The sequence below is a fragment of the Danio aesculapii genome, chromosome 7, assembly GCF_903798145.1.
Source record: "Danio aesculapii chromosome 7, fDanAes4.1, whole genome shotgun sequence".
Taxonomy (NCBI): domain Eukaryota; kingdom Metazoa; phylum Chordata; class Actinopteri; order Cypriniformes; family Danionidae; genus Danio; species Danio aesculapii.
In genome coordinates this window covers 5,735,421-5,758,824 of record NC_079441.1, presented here as the reverse complement: position 1 = coordinate 5,758,824, position 23,404 = coordinate 5,735,421, and the positions used below count along the sequence as shown (strand labels likewise).

Genomic DNA, 23,404 nt, shown 5'->3' with positions numbered 1-23,404 from the left:
TGTAAATGAATATCTGCTGCTTCAGTCCAACATCTACACTAGCAGGAGGATGAAGATGTAACCAGGGTGGACATTTCAGCAAGACAATGATCCAAAACACAGCAAAGGAAACTCTCAAATGCTTTCAGAGAAAGAAAATCAAGCTGTAGAATGGCCCAGCCAATCACCTGAGCTGAATCCAATATAAATTACAAATGAAAGCTCAGATTTGATAGATGAAACCTACAAAACCATCATGATTTTGACACTCTGTTGAAGTCTGTGAAAAACTCACACCTGAGCAATGCATGTGACTTCAAATGAGGCTTTTTAAGCTGCCATCACCAAAAAAAGTCTGATATAAAGTATTAAAAACATTTCAGTAGTTCAGCGCTTTCTCCTCGTGTCATTTCACTGTTATTACACACAACTGTTTTTCAGATTTGTTTGTTTTGTTTGATTTTTATGTTTGTATTGTTTGGGTTTTTACCAAAATCTGGTTCAATTTCATGTCAACAGCTCCTTTAGGAATATTATTCCCAGGAAAAAAAACATGACGTCAATATTTATTTCCCTGTTGTATATAACATTTTAAAATTATTATATTTCAAAGCACAGCTTTATTATTTCAATAGCCATCAAGCCAATGTATTATTGTGCTTGTAATTCAGTCATGCACTTTCCTAAATTCTAGTGTGTGTTTTTTTTTTTTTTTTTTTGCTTTAATATCAGGTCATTTTGTTTATTTTAGAGGCAATTTGTTCATAACTTTACTCAATGTAGTTATATTTTATCACTACAATAACTTTACAGGGTACTTTAATAACTTTTAACTTTTATAAACTTCAAAAACTTTTACCAAACAGATGTAATAAGTATTGACAAATGCATATACACTAGGAATTTTCAACTGGGTTAATAATCACGTTACATGTGTGGCTTATGACATTACTCCATCCACCACCAGGTGGCGGACAATGTTTTGACCTTCGGGTTTGTCTTCACTTTTTAGGGAGCTTGAAAAAATACATTTAAAATAAAAATACATACATTTAACATTAACTTTTTCGTGTCAAAGTTTCAGTGTTTTTTCTAGTTCAACTGTGTTCCCTGCTGAAAAATCCAGCTTAAACCAGCCTAGGCTGGTTGGCTGGTTTTAGCTGGTTGACCAGCCTGGTTTTAGAGGGGTTTTGGCCATTTCCAGGCTGGTTTTCAGCCATTTCCAGCCTGGTCTTAGCTGGTCAGGCTGGAAAATGACCAGCTAAATCCAGCTAAAACCAGCCTGACCAGTCTGGTTTAAGCTGGACATAGCTGGTTTTGGCTGGGCTCCCAGCCTGGCTTGGCTGGTCAAGCTGGTCATCACCCAGCCTGACCAGCTAAGACCAGGCTGGAAAAGGCTGAAAACCAGCCTGGAAATGGCCAAAACCCCTCTAAAACCAGGCTGGTCAACCAGCTAAAACCAGCCTAGGCTGGTTTAAGATGGATTTTTTAGCAGGATCCTGTCAAGAAAAAACATTTTGTAATAATGTTTAGGCTTTTTTTTATGACCTAAAAAGTCACAGTTTGGGAATCCATAAGTTCAGACTCGGCTATGTTTACAGTTTTTCGGCGGCGATATTTACTCAAATCGCTTATATTTAAATGTATATAATAATAATTGTAATAAATATAAAAATAATAATTGTCGACGAGGATGGGATTCGAACCCACGCGTGCAGAGCACAATGGATTAGCAGTCCATCGCCTTAACCACTCGGCCACCTCGTCTGATAAACCGCACGCCATTGATCTGTTTTTGTAGTCATGACAGGACAACAAAACATTTCTTTTTTTTGACGTAAATAGATGTGATTTATGCCATTGATAATAACCGGCGTTATTTATAGAATCGAAACAATCACACACGGTGACACCAAAACACGCCATTTTGGCTCAATCAAATCCGCGCGCGTTCTCCACTGTTTACGGTAAACGGAAGTGTAAACAAACATGCGCCGCCATGCGCAGTGAGTCTCTTCACGAACGCTTTCTGTGCTGTGCATGTTCACAGGCGTAAAACGGACGTCTTTTTTTACTATTCAAACATGCAAATCAATTCCCGCGCAAACTGACCTGCACTACATCTTGCTGCAATGCAAGTCAACGCAAAATCCGCTGCATGCATGCACGAGGGTTGCTTAGCTGGATAGCATAAGTGTTGCCCTGGCTAACCCCCTTGGTGGTCTGCAGCCACTGTTGAAGAACATTTCATCAACATCCACTAAATGCTACAAGCATTTGTAATGCATTTCTCTAAAAAATGCTCCGTGTTTAAAGTGGTGCTCAGCGCCCTACTTATTGTAGCTCTGCTGCAGCTTTTATATCTATCCTTCCTCTCAAAACTGCATGGCAAACAGCAGCGCTACAAATATTCAGAGCTTTTTGGCTCCAAAAAGAACGCAAACCAAGGAGAGAAGAACCCCAGACGGGAACATCTCAGATACTCTTTATCCACAGGTGGGATCTTCGATGGGAGCGGACAGTATCGAGTGTATAAAAACCTAATTAAAAGCGACTTTTCGACCAATCAGAAGCCAGGCGCTGATCCCAGATCGCACCACTTGGCTTTAGCGACGCACACGACTATCAACAATCTTCACCATTTAAACTCTTTATTGGAGCGCTGGAAGAATCCAATCTCTGTCGCTATTTTCGCTAATGGCGAAGATGTTAAATTCGCGACAGCCATCGTCTACGCGCTTAGCCTGTTTTGCCCACAGGTTCAAGCACTGGTAGACTTCCATCTTGTCTGCCATTCTGGTGAAATGGCCACTTTTCCAGATCAAGATCGAGAGCATTTTGTTGGCCTCCAGGAGGTGGGCTGTCCTGCCGTATTCGCCAAACTCGAATCCCACAGAGATAAATATAAAAACTACGCCATTGGCAGCAACGTTTCGTACCCCAATAACCTTCTCCGCAATGTGGCCCGCAGCGGCACAGACGCGGCCTACATCCTAGTCATCGATATCGACATGATACCCAGTGCCAATCTTCACCATCAGTTTGTGACCATGCTAATGAGACGTGAACCGGCAGAGGACGAAGTTCTGGTGCTTCCAGCTTTCGAAATCCGACACATTCGTAAAATGCCGGCCTCGAAGCCGGAGCTGGTGCAGCTTTATCAGGTGGGCGAGGTGCGGCCATTTTATGATGAACTCTGCCCTCGCTGTCAGGCTCCCACTAACTACTCGCTGTGGGTTAACCTGGCCAGTAAAAGCTCAGGCCCGCTGGAGGTTTCCTACACTATAAACTGGGTGGACCCCTGGGAGCCGTTCTACATCGGTGCTCGATCCGTTCCTCTGTATGATGAGAGCTTCAGGCAGTACGGCTTTAACCGCATCAGCCAGGTGAGCACGTGGAGAGAAGAAAAATCGTTAACTAAAATGATTAGTGTATACTGGAATTCAATACTAATCGGTACTGAAATGTCCATTTCCAGCTAACATTAGAGCACGTTCTTAAACAGCGCTGAGTTGCCATTGTGTTCACGTGCTCAACAGAAATGACTGTGATTGGCCGTGAAGGTCATCAGTTCACAGAACTCACCGCTGTTTACTGAGTGTAACCACAGATACAGAGACACTGGAGCACTTTAAAGCCCCGAAGATTAGCTGGTCTGTTTATGAGCTAACATATGAGCGATCCCCTGATGAATCTACGGATCTTCGTGGCTTTAAAACGCTCCAGTGTCCCTTTATCTGTAGTTACACTCAATAAACAGCGGTGAGTTCGGTGAACTGATGACCTTCACAGCCAATCACAGTCATTTCTGTTGAGCACGTGAACACAATAGCAAATCAGCTCTATTAAAGAACGCGCTTAATGTGCTTAGCGGTTAAATGTTAACAGGAAATGGATGTTTTTAAAATTTCAGTGTGGATTGGTATCAAATTTCAGTATCGTGACAACATATATATGCAACATATATAATATAAATATAATATATTCATTTATTATATTCATATTATATTCAAATAATATGAAAATATGAATAATTTTTTGTTTTGACTGTATAAATAAGCAATCGGCAAAATACAAAATCGTGGAATATTAATAGTTTTTCTCATCATCATCATTATTATTAAAAAATGTATTAACACATTTTTAAACTATAGTTTATTTAATAATTAAATGTATTTAATAGTTATATTTAATTTTTAATAACTCATTTTAGGCTATATGACTTGAAGTACATGAAGTGGTGGCAAAAAATCGTTTATTTATTTTAAATTCTAGTAGTGTTCTGCACCCACTAATAAAAAAATTATTTATACAAAATTATAGCTAGTGATTGAACTAGTTTTTTGGTTTGCCTATATAAATAATCAGCAAAATCCAGAATTGTGCAATATTCATTCATTCATTTTCTTTTCATCTTACTCCCTTTATTAATCAGGGGTCGCCACAGCAGAATGAAGCGCCAACTTATCCACCATATGTTTTACGCAGCGGATGCCCTACCAGCTGCAACCCATCACTGGGAAATACCCATACACACTTACATACACACATACACTATGGACAACTTAGCTTACCCAATTCACCTGTACCGCTTGTATTTGGACCTATGGGGGCAGTGGTGTAGTCCTAAAAAAAGGTGGTGTACTATTACACCCCACCCAAATTTCAAATGAAAGTAGAACCACGAAAGTGAACGTTACTTTGATTCATTAGCTATATATTATATATATATATAAGCTAGCCTTGGCAATTGGCTGTATACAGTATGTAGCTTATATAATCATTTTAATACTGAAAAAAAAGAGTCAATCAAGATAGTTACAACAATTTAGTTCACTTTTATTTAAGTTAACTCAATAGGGCCTGTGCATACATGGAAAGACAGCTTTTTTACTCTCTTTCTTTACTGGCTTATTACTTTACATTTAATAGGTTCCTTTAAACATCAATCAGCCATTATGTTTGATTGTCACATTCGTGCATGCTTGTTTTTAACCAAACTACTAGGATCCTGTCTTCTGTTGTTGATATTATATACTAGTAGTTACCCTTTTAAATCGCATATTGTTACATGATTTATGAGTAGTCTTTGCCTCATCGTTTTTAGTGTTTTATATATATATAAATAAATAAACAAATATGAACCATACATATATATATACATACATATATACATATATACATATACACATATACATATATATAGGGGCGATTTTAGGATTTTCATTTTAGGGTGGATCAGTAACAGATCATTTTGGGGTAAACAAAGACAAATGTATATACATTTACACACATTTACATTTTTAAGTAAGAATTTAAAATAATACACAAAAATTATGGAAGTTTAATCAGAAAAATAAGTGAGTATACCGAGGGTATATGCAATTATTGATCCTCAGAAGACGTAATACCCAAACAGCTTGTGGAAAAAAGTAAGCATACTGAGTATACGTGCGTATATCAAGGACTACACCACTGTATGGGGGAAACCGGAGCAAACTCACGCGAACATGGGGAGAACATGCAAACCCCACACAGAAATGCCATCTGACCACCGTGACGCCACTTTGCAATATTGATAGTTTTATTAATTAGCATTATTATTATTATTATTAAAACACATTTTTAAACATAATAGTTTTAATATTTAATAGCTGATTTTAAGGCATTATGACTTTAGTCGTCAGCCAGCTGAGTACATGGAGTAGTGGCGAAAAAAATCATTTACTTGGTGTAAATTACTATAGTATTCGGCACCCGCTAATAAAAAAAGATCACAGTCCAAAAATACAAAAGTACACCCAAATTAATATTTAGGGAAAATTAAATTAAATTGTAGTAATCAGTAAAAATGACGAGAAACATCAAAAATATTAAATTGAATTGAAATTCAGTAGTTTGTCTTCTTTTGCATTATCTTATTTGAATTTAAATGCATAATAATAATAATAATAATAATAATTCTTTACATTTATATAGCACTTTTCTAGACACTCAAAGCACTTTATACATTGGGGAGAATCTCCTCATCCACCATTGTGTGTAGCATCCACCTGGATGACGTGACGGCAGCCATATTGCACCAGAACACACAGCACACAACAGCTGATTGGTGGAGAGGAGACAGAGTGATGAAGCCAATTATGATATGAGGAGGCCATGATGGACAGAGACCAGTGGGAAAAATTAAACCCCTACTCTTTTTCGAAGGACGTCCTGGGACTTTTCACGACCACGATTTAACGTTTAACGGGCGCGCTTTAAAGAGCAGTAGAAAGTCCCCTTCACTATACTGTAGCGTTAGGACCCACACAGACCACAGGTTGAGCACCCCCTGCTGGCCTCACTAACACCACTTCCGGCAGCAACCGAGCTTTCCTACGTGGTCTCGCATCCAGGTACTGACCAGGCTCAGCCCTGCTAAGCTTCAGTGGGCGACCGTGTGAGAGTTGCAGAGAGCTAGCTGCTGGATAACACACTCATACATAACTGTTCTATTTTTAAAGTCGTTAGGTGGGCAAACTCTCTTTTTTTTTAAATCTGTGTTGCCAGATGTAGCTGACTGATTCCAGCCCAAAAACTGTCCAAAACCCACCGAAATGCAAAAAAAACCCCGCTTAGTCATCTGGGGTGGGAGGGGGCAGGGGGTGTTGTGACTGTCGTGGAAAGCAAGTTAAGTTTTTTTTTTCGGGTGAGATGGGTGTTGGGGGGGGGTGACGGTCGCGTAAACCACCATAGATGGGGGGGGGGTGTTGTGGCAGTCGCGGAAAACACAGTTAGTAGGTTGTGGCGGTCATGGAAAACAGGAAAACACGATAATTGGGAGGAGGAGGAGGGGGATGTTGCGGGTGAAAGCTGAGACTTCACAAAAATAGTGTGCATTAAAAGTGAACTGAGATCTAATGTGAACTGGGAACTGTCTTAGACCACAAAATATACATCAACTTTCATTATTCATTCATTTCCTCAGTAACTTACTGCTTAACTCTCTCTTTCTCTGCTCTTCAGGCCTGTGAGCTTCACATCGCAGGTTACCGCTTTTCTGTGGTCAGCAATGCGTTTCTCCTGCACAAAGGGTTTAAGGTCCAGGGAGAGTTTCACAGCAGAAAAGACGAGGAGAACCGCAAGAACCGAATCCTCTTCCGCAGCTTCAAGGAGAGCCTGAAGGCCAAATATCCAACCTCGCCTCGCCGCTGCTGAGAAAACAGACAACACTACAGTCAAATCCTCAACATCTTCCAGACTTCACCTAGAAGAATCACAGATGTACAAAACTGAACAAACACTGTCTGTATTTTCAAGTACTTTCAGAAACTGTACTGTCAAAGGGGACACTCATGAATGCTACATTTATTTATAAGGTAAGATATTTGGTCTCATTTAAAGGGATAGTTCACCCAAAAATGAAAACTGGATCACCAGTTACACATTCTCTTTATCTGTTGAACTCAAATATATATATATATATACATATAAATATATATATATATACATATAAATATATATATATATATATATATATATATATATATATATATATATATATATATATATATATATATATATATATATATATATATATATATATTCTAAAACAATATTTGAGCCATTGACATCCAGAGTAGAAACAAAATACTATGGACGTCAATCAGTTTTCCGACATTCTTCAAAGTATCTTCTTTTGTGATCAACAGAATAAAGAAACTCAAAACCGATTTATAACTAGAAAAGGGTGAGTATATGATGACGGAGTTTTCATTTTTGGGTGATTTATTCCTTTAAATTGAGAGAAACTAAATAAATATGGTCTTTTTTTATTGCTAATTTTTTGCTTTCAGTACGTTTGTGATTTTAAGAGCAACGTCAAATGTTTTCAAAGTTTATTTAAATATTTATTACATTTTTTAAATGCCGTTTTATGCAGGTTTTTTATTTAAGGCAAGACACTGCTGATCAATAGGGTAAAAATTCAGCTATTAGTTATCATCGTAATACTCTAGTTGACTGATTTACTAATATGGATTGCATTTTATTTTACGGCAGCACGGTGGCTCAGTGGTTAGCACTGTTGCCTCACAGCAAGAAGGTCACTGGTTCGAGTCTCGGCTGGGTCAGTTGGCATTTCTGTGTGGAGTTTGCATGTTCTCCCCGTGTCGGTGTGGGTTTCCTCCGGGTGCTCCGGTTTCCCCCACAAGTCCAAACACATGCGCTATAGGTGAATTGAATAAACTAAATTTCTCGTAGTATGTGTGTGTGTGAATGTGAAGGTCACTGGTTCAAGTCCCAGCTGGGCCAGTTGGCATTTCTGTGTGGAGTTTGCATGTTCTGCGTGTGTTCGCGTGGATTCAAGTCCAAACACATGCGCTATATTGGATAAACTAAATTGGCTGTTGTGTGTGAATGCGAGTGTATGGGTGTTTCCCAGTACTGGGTTGCAGCTGGAAGGGCATCCGCTGCGTAAAACATATGATAGAATAGTTGTCGGTTCATTCCGCTGTGGAGACCCCTGATAAATAAGGGACTCAGCTGAAGGAAAATGATTGAACGAGTTTTATTTTATATGGTGTGTTTAAAGAGTTAGCGCACCAAAAAAAATGTAATCATCCCATCATTTATTCACCTTCAAGTAGGTGTAAATGACTTAATTTCTTTAGTTGAATCAAACAAGAGTTATATTAAAAATGGTCTTGGGGTTTTCCAGATATCCAATGGTTGACTAAATTAAAAAAAATGCCTCACACATCTCCAAAGGGTATCCTGTAGCAAACCCATTTATTTTTATAAGTAACAAATCCATATTTATAACTTTATAAGTGGTTTTGTGTAACTTCCGTCGATCGTTGCCGTCTTCTCCTTATTTTTAGGTGCATTTTTTGGTGCATTAGCGCCATTAGCTAGACAGGAGTGAGTTTTTTTTAAAATCTCGAATATGAAACAAACACAGAAAGACAAGGAAGATAAACAAAGCACTCCTGTCCAGCAGGTCGCGCTAATGCACCCAAAGATGCACCTCAAAAGAAAGAGAAGAAGACAACTGTTCCTGGAAGTTACACAAAACAGTTTATAAAGTTTTAAAGGGATAGTTCACCCTAAAATGCTAATAATGATCTGGCATCATTTACTCATCCTTCACTTCTGGTGAAAACCAAAGAAGATGTTTTGAAGAAAGCTGTAAATCTGTAACCATTAACTCATAGTATTTGTTTTTCTACTATGAAAGTCAATGGTTACAGGTTTACGGTTTCTTCAGTTTCTTCTTTTGCGTTAATAAAAATGTGCATAAAAGGTTTATAATCACTTTGAGGGTGAAATATTTTCATTTTTGGGTGAAGTATGCCTTTAAATATGGATGTTTTTCTTATAAATACACATGTATTCATCCAGTGTCAGATTTTTTTATAAATAGATGTAAATAAATAGACCTTTTTTGGACTGTTGATAAAAATTAACTGACCATTGCCATTGTAGACCTGGAAAAGCCCAAGATAAGTTTTAATATAACTATTGATTGGATTTGTCAGAAAGAAGAAAGTAATTTACTCCTATAGACTGCCTTGAGGTTGAGTAAATCATGGGATAGTTTTCATTTTCGGTTGAACTCACTTTGTAATCGGAGGGCCTCACTTTGTAATTAAATATGCACAATTAAATTCCAAAACATAAATCTGAACATTGGATAAAATCAGGTTCATTTATGCTTTTGGTGACATTTTAGATCAAAATGTTTTTTTCAGGGGGTTAATTGGATATCTATTTATATGAATTGTAAAAATTCAGAAAGGATTAAAACTATTCGTGAAGTTCAGCCAAATAAACAAAACACTGGAATAAAAACAAATAAAACTAACAAGTTTGATCATTTTAAGTGCTGCTGAAGTGGAGAACAAACTTTTTGAGTTAAGCAACCTGTAATGCAAGTAGTGTTGTCATGATCGTGGAATTTTCAACTTCGATATGATACCTTAAAAAACATCGATATTTGATACCATTTTTGATACCATATGGTGGCAGAGAGAGCTTAACGTGCTGCAATTTAAGAAAACACATGTAACTACAAAAAACACCAGCAAATTAGGAAAAGATCTTCATTCGTTTGACAGCACACGTGCAACAAATCCTCACAACGCACACACATTTAAAAAAACGAGCTACATTTTCTTACAACGCAAACAATTAACGAACACGCGCTGCATTTTTTCACAATGCAAACAATTTGCGCGAACGTTTAGCATTTTCTCACAACACTTTCAAATAGCAGAGAACACAACAGAAAAGTTTCAAGGGGACCCTAAAAGGTGACGGACCCAGCTATTTAGGTTATTGTTATTTAGGCTAAAAAAATACAAAAGACAAGGGAATCAGGATGTTAAAATAAACAAACAAAACAGCTACAAAAAACACCTACAACTTCACTGGCATGGTTTCCGCTACATTCATTCTTCCATGGCGGGGCGCCACGCCAAAATTCATCCCGCCACGGCTACATTACAGCTTCTCATTCAAAACATTTAATTTTTTTAATAGCGGGTGATAATCGCACCAAAACGTATTAAAAGGTAAGTGAATTATAACAGCGCGAACTTTTTTGCAACCATAGTAGTGCTGTGCGTCATTTGTTTAACCCTTTAAGGTTACGTGCTGACTGACTGACTGACTGGCAGGTGCGTGATGCGTGAGGCCAGCAAACACGACGTATAGCCGTTTTACTTTGTTTCAGGACGCATTAATACCGGAGGCATTCATAAATATTCATAGAAAATCTAATAAATGCTGGAGACATACTCGTTACATAAACGCACTAAATCACACCTCAGCAGCGTTTATTTGAGAGTGCACAAGAAGATCTGCACGCTCTTAAAGCGGCTTATATTTGAGGGGGTGTGCAAGAAGTTTTGTGCACGAGCAGAGGAAATCGGCGCCCAAGCAAAGAGATCCGCGTGCTGTAGGCTATTACATAAATGCAATCTCGACTTCTAATACTGCGCTCACGACATTTGTCATTGAAATAACGCCACAGGTAGTTGGTAGATCTGTGTAAAAAAAGGCCTGCTGCCACAGCTGGAAAAAATCCTAGAGGAAACACTGATTGAACAATAGTCACGGCACAGTAGGAAAATGTAGTGTGTTTAATTCATTTGCTTGCGTTTGAGAAAATGCAGCTCGTTTAATTAATTTGCTTGTGTTGTGAGAAAATGCAGCGCGTTTTATTAATTTGCTTGTGTTGTGAGAAAATGCAGCACATTTTATGAATTGATTTGTTTTGTGTAAAGATGCAACGCGTTTATTTATTTGTTTGCGTTGTGAGAAAATGCAGAACGTTTTCATGAATTGTTTTCGTTGTGAGGAAATGCAGGGCATTTTATTTATTTGTTTGCGTTGTGTGAAAATGAAGCACGTTTTTTTAATGTGTATGCCTTGTGAGAATTTGCAGCACGTGTGCTGTCAGTGCAGCACGTTTTATTAATTTGTTTGCGTTGTGTGAAAATGACAGTGCGTTTTTGTAAATTGTTTGCGTTGTGAGGAAATGCAGCACGTTATTGTAAATTGTGTGCGTTGTGTGAAAATGCAGCACGTTTTCGTAAATTGTTTGCGTTGTGAGGAACTGCAGCGCGTTTTATTAATTAGTTTGCATTGTGTGAAAATGCAGCACGTTTTCGTAAATTGTTTGAGTTGTGAGGAAATGCAGCACATTTTCGTAAATTGTTTGGGTTGTGTGAAAATGCAGCACGTTATTGTAAATTGTTTGCGTTGTGAGGAACTGCAGCGCGTTTTATTAATTAGTTTGCATTGTGTGAAAATGCAGCACGTTTTCGTAAATTGTTTGAGTTGTGAGGAAATGCAGCACATTTTCGTAAATTGTTTGGGTTGTGTGAAAATGCAGCACGTTATTGTAAATTGTTTGCGTTGTGAGGAACTGCAGCGCGTTTTATTATTTTGTTTGCGTTGTGTGAAAATGCAGGGTGTTTTATTAATTTGTTTGCGTTGTGTGAAAATGCAGGGTGTTTTATTAATTTGTTTGCGTTGTGTGAAAATGCAGGGTGTTTTATTAATTTGTTTGCGTTGTGTGAAAATGCAGGGTGTTTTATTAATTTGTTTGCGTTGCGTGAAAATGCAGCGCATTATTTTTAATGTGTGTGCCTTGTGAGAATTTGCAGCAAGTGTGCTGTCAAACCAATGTAGATCTTTTCTTAATTTGCTGCCGTTTTTTGTAATTGCATGTGTTTTTTCTCAAATTGCAGCATGTTTAGCTCTCTCGGCCACCATATGAATGAATTAAAAGTATGCAAAAAGGGGAAAAAGATCACTAAACCATATAATGCTCATAGCAGGTACATCAGCAGTCCAAAAGGTAAATATTTACAAAAAAACCTAAACTAGCGCAATCTCATCTTATTTTCTGATTAAAACAAAAGTGTTAAAATCTTAATATATTAATCATTCATCTCCCTGCTGGTGAGAAGAGAGAGTGCAAAGCCAGTACCGATACTAACCAAACGCAAGACTGCATCATTTTAATTATTTCAGTATCAATATTTCAATATTTATCGATATTTCTGACAACACTAATTGTAATTTAAATGGTATCTTTTCTGTCCACTAATCTGAAACATTGTAGAAAGCCAGATATTTTTTAGCCTAAATCTTAAAGTTTACATGGGAAAAGCAGGTTTTGTTGTTGTTGTCAGCTAATTTTATTTGTTTTGTATGTTTGTTACATCACCAACAGGGTATGATGCGTATTTACAGCATAAGAGGCCCAATGTTCTGCGCCTCTGTGATGTTGTGACGCCATAAGTACACGTGTTTGAGTTCCTGACGAGACGTCTTGCAAAGACCCAGAGATTAGTTGTAAAGCTATTAACATATTAAGGTCGATAGACCACTTTTATGCTAATAATGACTCCAAAGACGCTCAGAGATCCTGATGATATTACACACGCACAGGGAGCGCTGTCTGAAAATCATATTAGTGTTTTAATTATATCTGGCTGTGGATTAGGAGTAGATGACAATAAAGTGACATTAGATTATTATGGCTGTAGTGACTGAAGCCACCACATGGTGTGCAGATGAATACAACGAACGAGCAATACTGTGTTTGTTATAGATACTGTAAGAGATATGAACACTTAAGGCTAAGTTACAAAAAGGAAACTTTTCTTTTCATTGAGTGATGCTGAATTGGTGTGTTTTTACATTTGTTTCCTCTCTGTGTTGCTAATTAATTTAATAATAATAATGTTTTGGATATTTAGCGCCATTTAACCTGAAAGTTTTGTTTAATATTGGAAGCATGTTGTGACAACTGAACACTGGAAAAACACTGTCAATCCCGAAACCTTATTGTGATACTGATGATCAAATGATTGTGTTTTATAAAGTTGTGACATAAAGTGAACTTGTAATTCTTTGTTTTTACAAGAAACACAAGTTTTGGGGGTTTTGTTGTTAATATTGACTATCTTGTTTACATAAATGGACATCTTTTGTGTTGGTTTTTACATTTTTATCTTGCTATTGGTTTTCACTCAGAAATTACAAATTACTTTTTACTGACAATTTTGTAAAGAAAAAAAAAAGGGCTATTATTTATTTTCAGCAGAACTTTTTACCTAGTTATTGGTCAATTTTAATATAGCTGCAGTTATTAAGTCAAGTCAAGTCAAGTCAAAGTTTATTTATAAAGCGCTTTTTAAAAACAACAAGTGCTTACCAAAGTGCTGTACACACATCCACCATTTAAAACAAAGGACAAATTCAACAGACACATGACTCTCATATGGTATTAAAAGCCAAAGAGTAAAAATGGGTTTTAAGACTTGATTTAAAAACAGAAAGGGTTGCGGCCTGCCTAACGTAGGGAGGCAAATTATTCCAAAGTTTGGGGGCCACCACAGCAAAGGCACGGTCCCCCCTGGTTTTTAACCTTGCGCGTGGAACAGCCAAAAGTAGCTGATCGGTACATCTAAGTGCCCTTGATGGAGTGTACAATTGGATTAATGAGGACAAGTATCTTGGTGCGAGTCCATTTAGGCATTTAAACACCAAAACTAAAATCTTAAAATGTATCCTAAACTGTACAGGAAGCCAATGAAGAGAAGCCAGTATAGGTGTAATGTGCTCCCGTTTGCGTGTCCCCGTTAGCAAACGTGCAGCAGCATTCTGCACCCTCTGCAGATGAGTAATGGAGGTATGGCTAATACCCACATAGAGGGCATTACAATAATCAAGCCGAGTCGAGATAAAAATATGTATTACCCTTTCAAAGTCGTTAAAAGACAAAAAAATTAATTTGGATAGTTGCCTCAACTGGAAAAAGCTAGCTTTAATTACTGAATTAATCTGTTTATCCAGTTTGAAGACACTATCCATAATAACACCCAGGTTTTTTACATTAGGTTTCACAAAAGGATTTAACACACCAAGATCCAAACAATCCTGAGTTCCCCCGGACCCAAATACCACCACTTCTGTCTTTTCTTCATTGCACATTAAAAAATTTAGTGCCAACGAAGATTAACATAGTTGTGTATGGTTAAAATACACTATAAACTTTCAATTTTTAAAGCTCATGATACCAATAAAACTTTTTGGAGTTTCAGTACAAATGCATTGTTAAAAACTAGTGGAATTAGACAGATTTTAGGGTTGCAAGGTTTACCGGTACTATGGTAGTATGGCTTCAAAATACTGGCAGTGCCAATGTCATTTGTAAATGGTAGTATCGTCATTAAAGGTTTATTTACAATAAATAATGCTGCATGTGAAAAAGCCACAAAAATGCTCACAGATTTGTGCAACAATATACCATTTTATTTGATTAGTCTTTGGAGCCCTTTAAGATTGCAAAACTGTAGAATTCACACATCTTATGGTAGCCTATTGCACTTTTTCTGACGTTTCAGTTCGAACGCACATCTGAATCAGTTCATTTCTGTTCCTGTCAATATTATTTAGTAGCTACCGCAACAATCTCTTAAAAAGAACGACTCACAAAGTGAAAACCTGAATATCTGATAAAAAAAACCAATAGATGAAAACCGCAAAAGAGCAACTAGGAAACATTGAAACAATTTTGACCACTTCATATTGCCTAATTTTGTTGGAAAAATACTCTTTGTAAAGAATTTTGTTCCGTATAATTTGCATCTTTATATTAATGTATTTTTTGTCAGTCAGTTATCTACAAAATAGTTTAGGTGAAGTGATGTGCAAATACTTTTTTCAATAATAAGGGAATTATGAATTCAATTCAAGCAAGCTCATTATAACATAAAATATAGTATTTCTGACAATTTTCTTTATTTCGTAGATTTGAGTTATGAATTACAGTATAGCAATACTACTTGGTATCTTGATACTTCAGCTGGTATAGTATCACAAAGTAAATTAATGGTATCGGGACAACCCTAATGGCCTTATCCTTATAAGTCGTACAGAAAATGTTGACAAGCCGAATACAATCTCTAGAGAGTGATTTGTACAATGAATTATAAGCCAAAGCATTCAAAAATAAAAGACTGTTGTTTTATATAATGTTGTATGTAGTTTTAAACGACTCTTTTGTTTAATTTATGAACAATAAACAGTTACGCTAATGTGTAGATATTAGATCGAGATGCTAATCTAAAATCTAGAGACCCATTCAATCAAATAGGCTACAAAACGGTTCAGCAATGTAAGAAAAAAACTGTCATAAAGTGAATATGTAATAATTTGATACAATAATACAAGAAACTAACATTGTTTTTTGTTATTGTCAAATGCTAACTAATTCTGTTGTGCTTAGATTATTATTATTAATAACAAACGGATCCTTTTTTATCTAGTTAAGCCTACAGTTTGCTACATTTGTATTTGTTGCGACCTTTAAGTTGGTTTCTGTCTTGCTATCGGTCTTCAGCTTGTAAAATCTGAATAATAAACGCATACTAATTTAAAAAACAGTGCGTCATTGCAGCGACTAGCCAGACGAGGGCGCGAAAGTGAGGCGGGAAATAACCGTCACTCTGCAGCTGTTTCAGGTGTAGCATACATCATCAGACCACCTATGAATGTGAATTGAGTTTATTAAAAACCACTTTATGGCGACTCCAAGTAAAGCCATATCCTCTCTTCATCTTCTGGGCCACACATAGCTTGAACTTAAAGTGTGTGTTAACCAAAATCATAATAACTCTTAAAGTTTCTTTCCTTCTTGCTATGTCTTGATCTTGTTTAATCTGACCAATAAACGCCTAACGATTTAATAAACAGTGCGTCATTGCAACGGTTAGCCAAAGGAGGGCGCGAAAGTGAGGCGGGAAATTAATAACCGTCTCTCTGCAGCTGTTTCAGGTGTAGCGTGTTCATTAATCCATCATCAGACCACCTATGAATGTAAGTTGTGTTTAATAAAAACTATACTTTATGGCGAGTCCAAGTAAAGCCACAATTTTCTCTCTTAATCTTCTGGGTCACACATACTTAGAGTTTGTCAACCAAAATCAAAATAAATATATTTTTGTACATTTAGCAGTCAAAATAGTAAATGTTACACATAGATATTAGTACATATCTACGAATGATACTTGTGACACATGACTGAAAGGATTGTTTGAACATATGTTTGTGTTGACGGTCGTTTGTAACAACTTAAAAAAAAATTATAGAGCTCATTAGATAAAACTGCTGCCTTTCGCTAAATTGAGACACCGGTTTGTCATCTGTGACATTGCTGCTTAACAAATTCGCCTACTAAACAACGTCCTGAATGTTCTTTTTTTGTTAAGAAAAATACATATATGAATGCCTAAATGAAGAGTAACAATTTGGGACATACCCAGTAAGTAACCTTTCTGTCGCTTAGTGACGTGTCCTGTCAATCATCTCGTCACATAAAGAGGAGGGACTGCAGGACTACTTGTGTGTGTGTTTGTGTGTGTGTGTGTGTGTGGGGGGGGGGTCCTGTTGCAAGGGCAGTTTTGTAAATATAATAATGATAGTATTTTAAAAACTTGTAGTTGTTTTTGTTGTTCTAATCAAGTTTACTTCCAATACACATTGCTTAATGGAAAGTTAGCCGTCTGAGTGTGCACAAATCAGCACTTCAAATTTATATTGGCAATTGTAGACCATCCGGTTAACTTTTTTAACCCTTCTATGAATCAATTTGAGAAAACATTATCTAGATTTTAAAAAAGTACTTTAATATGATGGTAAAATTAAAATATATCGTAGTTTATTTACAAAATTCAGTTTCATTTAAAATGTATTTAATTGTCCACATATGTGGACACCATACAACAAAGTAGTCAAACGAGACATTAAGCCACATCTGACAATATGGAAATTTCAATGACATGTTGTTTATAGCAGCTCAATTTTTAAGAACAATATAATAACAATAAAACACATTGTAAGAACAATGACAGTAGTAACATGCAGAAAACTATAACAACAATTTGTTTTCATTCACCTTTATTTGTATAGCGCTTATACAATGTAGATTGTGTCAAAGCAGCTTCACATAAAAAGTCATAGTAAATAGGAACAGTGTAGTTCAGTTTGTAGTGTTTAAGTTCAGTTCAGTTTAGCTCAGTTCAGTGTGGTTTAATAATCACTACTGAGAGTCCAAACACTGAAGAGCAGATCCAATGATGCGCAGCTCTATAGATCCCGAACCATGCAAGCTAGTGGCGGAGAGGGAAAAAACTTCACTAAATGGTGAAAGTGAAGAAAAAAAACCTTGAGAGAAACCAGGGTCAGTTGGGCACGACCATTTTAATTTCTCCGCTGGCCAAACGTCTTGTGCAGAGCTGCAGTCTCAGTGGCGGAGGCTGGAAGCAGGCCTCAGCGAAGACTCGTCTGTCTCTGGAGCGTCACAGGAATCAGTCTCATGTTCTCCACTCCTCCATGACCACCACAGTAGCTGCTCAGGATACGGCCTGGTCCAGGATATGGAAACCTTGGGATCATCTCGTCGTTGGTCTTGGATCGAATCAGTGACTCTGCATAGTCTGAGGGCCTCGGGAAGAGTATCCCCAGGTGGAAATGGAGAATAAAGAAAATAATTAGCGTAGCTGCTGTTCATAGTGTATATAAACAAGATGCAGAAACCTGTGTGGAAGCCCGCTAAGTGGTGCACTGAGTGTACACTTTACTGAACAGATGTTTTTTTTTTCATCCTTATTTCACTTTGCTGAATCATTTCAATAACAGGGTATTAACATCTAAAATGCAACTTAAGATAGTTTTGGGTAACTGATTTCTTTACAGCACACAATAAATTATATTTATTTTATGTGAAAGCCCCAAATAGTAATTTAGTTGACATGTAACAATGTCTGTTTTATTACATTATAAGACAATTCATAACATATTTGGAAAAAAAAATGGAACAAATAGCATAGATTTAAAAAAAAAATTATAAATTTGACTGAAAACGTTACTTTATAAAATACTAACATATTTATTAACAGAGCAAGGACATTTTCACAGTATGTCTGATAATATTTTTTCTTCTGGAGAAAGTCCTAATTGTTTTATTTCAGCTAGAACACAATAAGTTTTTATATATAATTTAAGGTCAAAGTTATTAGCCCCTTTAAGCTATATATTTTTTCAATAGTCTACAGAACAAACCATCGTTATACAATAACTTGCCTAATTACCCTAACATGCCTAGTTAACCTAATTAACCTAGTTAAGCCTTTAAATGTCACTTTAAGCTGGATAGAAGTGTCCTGAAACATATCTAGTCTAATATTATTTACTGTCATCATGACAAAGATAAAATAAATCAGTTATTAGAAATGAGTTATTAAACTATTATGTTCAGGAATGTGTTGAAATTGGGGAAAAAATAAAAAGGGGGGCTAATAATTCTGACTTCAACTGTATATATAATGTTTGGAGAACTTTTATGATAATGAACCTGAAATTGGGTTTAATCCTCCACAATCTAATACTGACACTCGCATGATTTGAAACACAAATTATTTTATGAATGCTATTTAGGGCGGACGGTATGTGAATCAGGACATGGCTTTAGTGTGTGTGTGTGTGTGTGTCTATGTCATCAGGTTTAGCTATTCTTCACCTCTTGATTAGATTTACCTTTTGTTTTTGGCAGAATAGAGTGTTAGAACAAGGAGTCCAAACAAAGTGAGTTCATTTCAGTTCACTCCCGTCCTGTTACTAAACATGACTAGACAACTATATTTTTCACATTAATTATTTTGGCTCAGATCAAATTTGTTCAACCATTGTACTGGACAATTTTGTTTCACAAGAACAGTTTTGATTATACTTTTATAGTTACTGTTTTACTGCTTGGTGTGGCTTCCGGTGTCATTCGCTTCCAGTTATTTTACCTGTACAAAAACTGTATGTGTGCTGCTTAACACTGCAGAGTGAATGTTTTTTTTTTTTCAGCTTATTATGGTTGCACAATATATTGAAAGAAAATGTTGTGATAATAAATATATGCAATATCCATTTCGCAGAGATGCATGATAAATTACAATTATTTTATATGCCAAGAATTTGTTGCATGCACTGGCTGGTTATCCAAATCGGACCAATCAGATGGGCCCTTACTCTGTTTAGCCCTGCCTCCCCAGCAGGTGCTCTTCTCCTATTGGCTGGAGCGACTCAAAGATGAACCCAGAGTTAAAAAATAAACACTAGGGCAGGACTTGAGAAGAAAGTGACAACAGCCAATCAGAGTCAGAATATCTGCGCAGGTTGTCACTTGGTGTTCATAGTGTTTCGAAGACTAAATGTTTGACCCCTGACCACTTTAAAACTGAAAATAGAGTTAATTAAATCTGAAAAACATCATTTACCTGTTTATTTTAATATCATTAAATAAATAAATGATTCAAACCATAGCTAATAATAAAAATTGCACTTCCCAATGGACATATTGTTACTGTAATACTCAACAACAGTATTGAATTACTTCTTATTCTCACGGTCTCTGAAATGCCTAATCATCTCCATCTCCGCTAGTATTCTCTGTACATTCTTGTATTGAGCCATCAGTTCCTCCGCTCTCCTATTTATCCTAAAGAAATGTGGGCGAGGAAGCAGAAGGCATGATGGGTGAGGGGTTGGTGTGGATAAGACGTTTTATTAAGCAGGTTTGGTGAGGTAAAGTGGGGCTTATCCCAGCAGCTTTGGGGAGCAAGGCTTATTTGGGTCACAGAGCTTTACGACACAAGCAATTAGCAGCAGCGCTAGCAGGAGGGAGGCAGGCCTGAGATTAGCAGACCTGAGCCAGGAGAGCAGGACAGGCGCTCTTCTGTGCTCCTCCGACAGCTGGGCCTCGTGTCGTGAGGGGCTTTGGGTCCAGCAGCTCCATCCGGCTGACCGATTTACATCTCACATCACACGCAAGTCACCAGAGTGGGCACCGATTTGGTTATTGACTCCAGTAAACACAGATTCGGGCGCGAGGATGATGATGGTGATGATGATGATGATGTACATCCATCCATCCATTCATCCATCTATAGTTTTATCTGTCTATCTTTCCATCCATCCATCTATCTATCTATCTATCTATCTATCTATCTATCTATCTATCTATCTATCTATCTATCTATCTATCTATCTATCTATCCAACTATCTATCTATCCATCTATCTATCCATCTATCCATCTATCTATCCATCTATCCAACTATCTATCCATCTATCCATCTTTCCATCTATCTATCTATCTATCTATCTATCTATCTATCTATCTATCTATCTATCTATCTATCTATCTATCTATCTATCTATCTATCTATCTATCTATCTATCTATCTATCTATCTATCTATCTATCTATCTATCTATATGGTTACATCCATCCAGCATTCTATATCATTGTATCCTTTCATACAGCCATCAGGAGTCCATCTATCTATCCATCCATTTATCTACACAGATCATCTGTCTAATGAAATTCTATACCCTCACAGTTCATCCATGTTACACAACATGGAGTCCACACTAGCGTCTCACCTAATCAAACGTGGACTTATAGGCTCAGCAGCTCTGAGAGAAGGGTAACCTCTATCTATCTATCTATCTATCTATCTATCTATCTATCTATCTGTCTGTCTGTCTGTCTGTCTGTCTGTCCGTCCGTCCGTCCGTCCGTCCGTCCGTCCGTCCGTCCGTCCGTCCGTCCGTCCGTCCGTCCGTCCGTCCGTCCGTCCGTCCGTCCGTCCGTCCATCTATCTATCTATCTATCTATCTATCTATCTATCTATCTATCTATCTATCTATCTATCTATCTATCTATCTATCTATCTATCTATCTATCTTTCCATCTATCTATCTATCTATCTATCTATCTATCTATCTATCTATCTATCTATCTATCTATCTATCTATCTATCTATCTATCTATCTATCTATCTCAGTTCTACAGGGTTCTTGCGTCATTTTTTAAAAGTAAAATTTAATGCTTTCAAAGACCTCAACAAATATAATTTAAGACCCAAAAATTTCATAATTTCTTTGGAATAGGCAACTCAATTTATTGCCTCCTACAATGGAAATTTGCCCGAAACAGTCAAAACTTGAAAGTTTTCCATTAACTATCAATTATGTGTGAACTCGGTAAGTAAAAAAAAAAGTTAAAATACTTTTCTTTGAGAATCTTTTTTTTGTTCCTTTGTAATGTAGAACAGAGCCAACATAACAACGTAACGTAATAGATAAGTTGGACTACACTAAACAACACAATGCCTTGTACGAAGAAACCATATAGAAAAGAATACTGAAAATAAGCTCAAAAGTTACAAGCCAAAAAGTTGACAAATAATCTACATAACTGTTAGAAAACACAAATGTTATAACATCTTATTTGTCGTTTTATTCAAACTTTCGTCAAACATGACGACATATGGCTTCTCACTAACACTGCACGATAGCTCTTTCTTGATGAATGAAGTGATGCCATATTTGGCGACATATGCAGTTTTATTTTCACCACAGGTCAATGACTTTGCGAGCTGCGAATCGGGGAACATGGCAGCAAAGATGTCAGGTATGTTCTCGTTAGATTTAAATGAATTGTGCCTCGTCACAGTATGGAGAACTAATAGTACCTCTGCCTTTTGGGTGTCTGGCGGTGAATTGAAACTTGTTATAGCTGACTGTGTTTGATTGACAGCTTTTAAAAAGCCTGAACCCGTTTATAGCCTGACTTTATTTAAATGTGCACATGTACACAGCTCTTTTGTATTTTTTTCATGAATTAGTCGTTTATATGTGTTTTAACATCATTTATTTATAAAATAGGCTATAGGCCACTTGGAAGTTGGAACAAAGAAATCAGAAGAAGTCCTCTGTAACGTTGAAACATCTCAGCACTCTAAATAGGCCTAGGTACATACACTTAACCTTTAAATTGGCCAACACACCAAGAAAAATAAGTCTTTCTTAACAAATTAAAATAAAATTAATTCTAAATTATGAAGCGTATTTGGCAATAACGAAATAAAGTTAAGGCTCTACAGGATTTGTTTCGCCACTTCTCTTCACAATCTAAGGCGACGGTGAAGCTGAATATTAAAAGAATAATGCCAACATTAGCATATATACTCTGACTCCCTTTCACTGCTGCTGCTACTGGCTGGGATGCATACTGATCTGGCTAATTTAGCATGTTTTGGGTAGGATTGTTTGTTCGTCTTCCACCAGCCCAGAACATCCATTTCATTTTCCATGACAGCGGTTTCAATGTAACGATTGACCTCATCATTTTCCCTGTCAGCTTGCTGTACATTGCTGCTTAGCGCTCTACCCAGTGTTGCCAGGCGTACGATAATTATTGTATTTGTACGATCTGTATGAGCAATAATGAAAAAAATCCTATAATGTAGGATAATTTTAGAATTTTATGGCATTTAAAATGAATTCCATAGTAATCTTATGGCTTCTATACTTATTGATCTAGCTGCATCTTTTGTCTACTGTCTGTGAGGAGAATGTGGAGTTAGGCACGTTTTCTATCTCATCTTACGTTACATTTTCTCACCCAGTCAACGTGGAAAATGGCTCTCTCGTGAGTTAACATTCCTGCCACACGCGACCGTACTTAAGTCAGTCGTTTTCAGGTTGAGGTTGATTGTTTAAGCAATGAAGTTTTGAAAAAGTAGTGCTGAAAAGGAAGGTAAGAAGGACAGGGGAGTTTGCCCTTAATGTTCTCGTTTTTCCCCTTTCAAATGCGTCATGTGAATATGTTTTTCCAAAGTTATTCTCATCAAAACAAAGCCACGAAATCAGCTCATTACAGACACTCTGAATAAGCTTGTGCACACCTCAGAGTATGTTAAAAATTCGGGAGGGTGCACTGCTTTCAAGCCAACCAACCCCAAAATGAATCCCTTAACATCTGGCAACACACGCAGGACAGCGACTCGGAGGTGGAGTTGGAATTTT

General features: G+C 37.0%; 1 protein-coding gene and 1 non-coding gene across 3 annotated transcripts; one reads left to right on the top strand and one right to left on the bottom strand.

The window, feature by feature from the left end:
* Window positions 1-1,664: 1,664 nt before the first annotated feature.
* trnas-gcu (transfer RNA serine (anticodon GCU)) lies at window positions 1,665-1,746 on the bottom strand. Its single transcript has one exon. It is a non-coding gene; the product is annotated as a tRNA-Ser (tRNA).
* Window positions 1,747-2,010: 264 nt separating this feature from the next.
* On the top strand, window positions 2,011-13,378 carry b4gat1 (beta-1,4-glucuronyltransferase 1). 2 transcript variants are annotated; one of them, XR_008838064.1, is made up of 3 exons: window positions 2,011-3,365; window positions 6,988-7,340; window positions 12,707-13,378. XR_008838064.1 is itself a non-coding variant. In XM_056460970.1 (2 exons), the coding sequence occupies exons 1-2, from the start codon at window positions 2,244-2,246 to the stop codon at window positions 7,177-7,179; spliced, it is 1,314 nt and encodes a 437-aa protein (XP_056316945.1). In that variant the 5' UTR covers window positions 2,011-2,243; the 3' UTR covers window positions 7,180-7,421. The 2 variants fall into 2 exon arrangements, 1 of the variants encoding a protein (XP_056316945.1); XM_056460970.1 differs by lacking the exon at window positions 12,707-13,378 and having other exon boundaries at window positions 6,988-7,421.
* The last annotated feature ends 10,026 nt before the right edge of the window (window positions 13,379-23,404 follow it).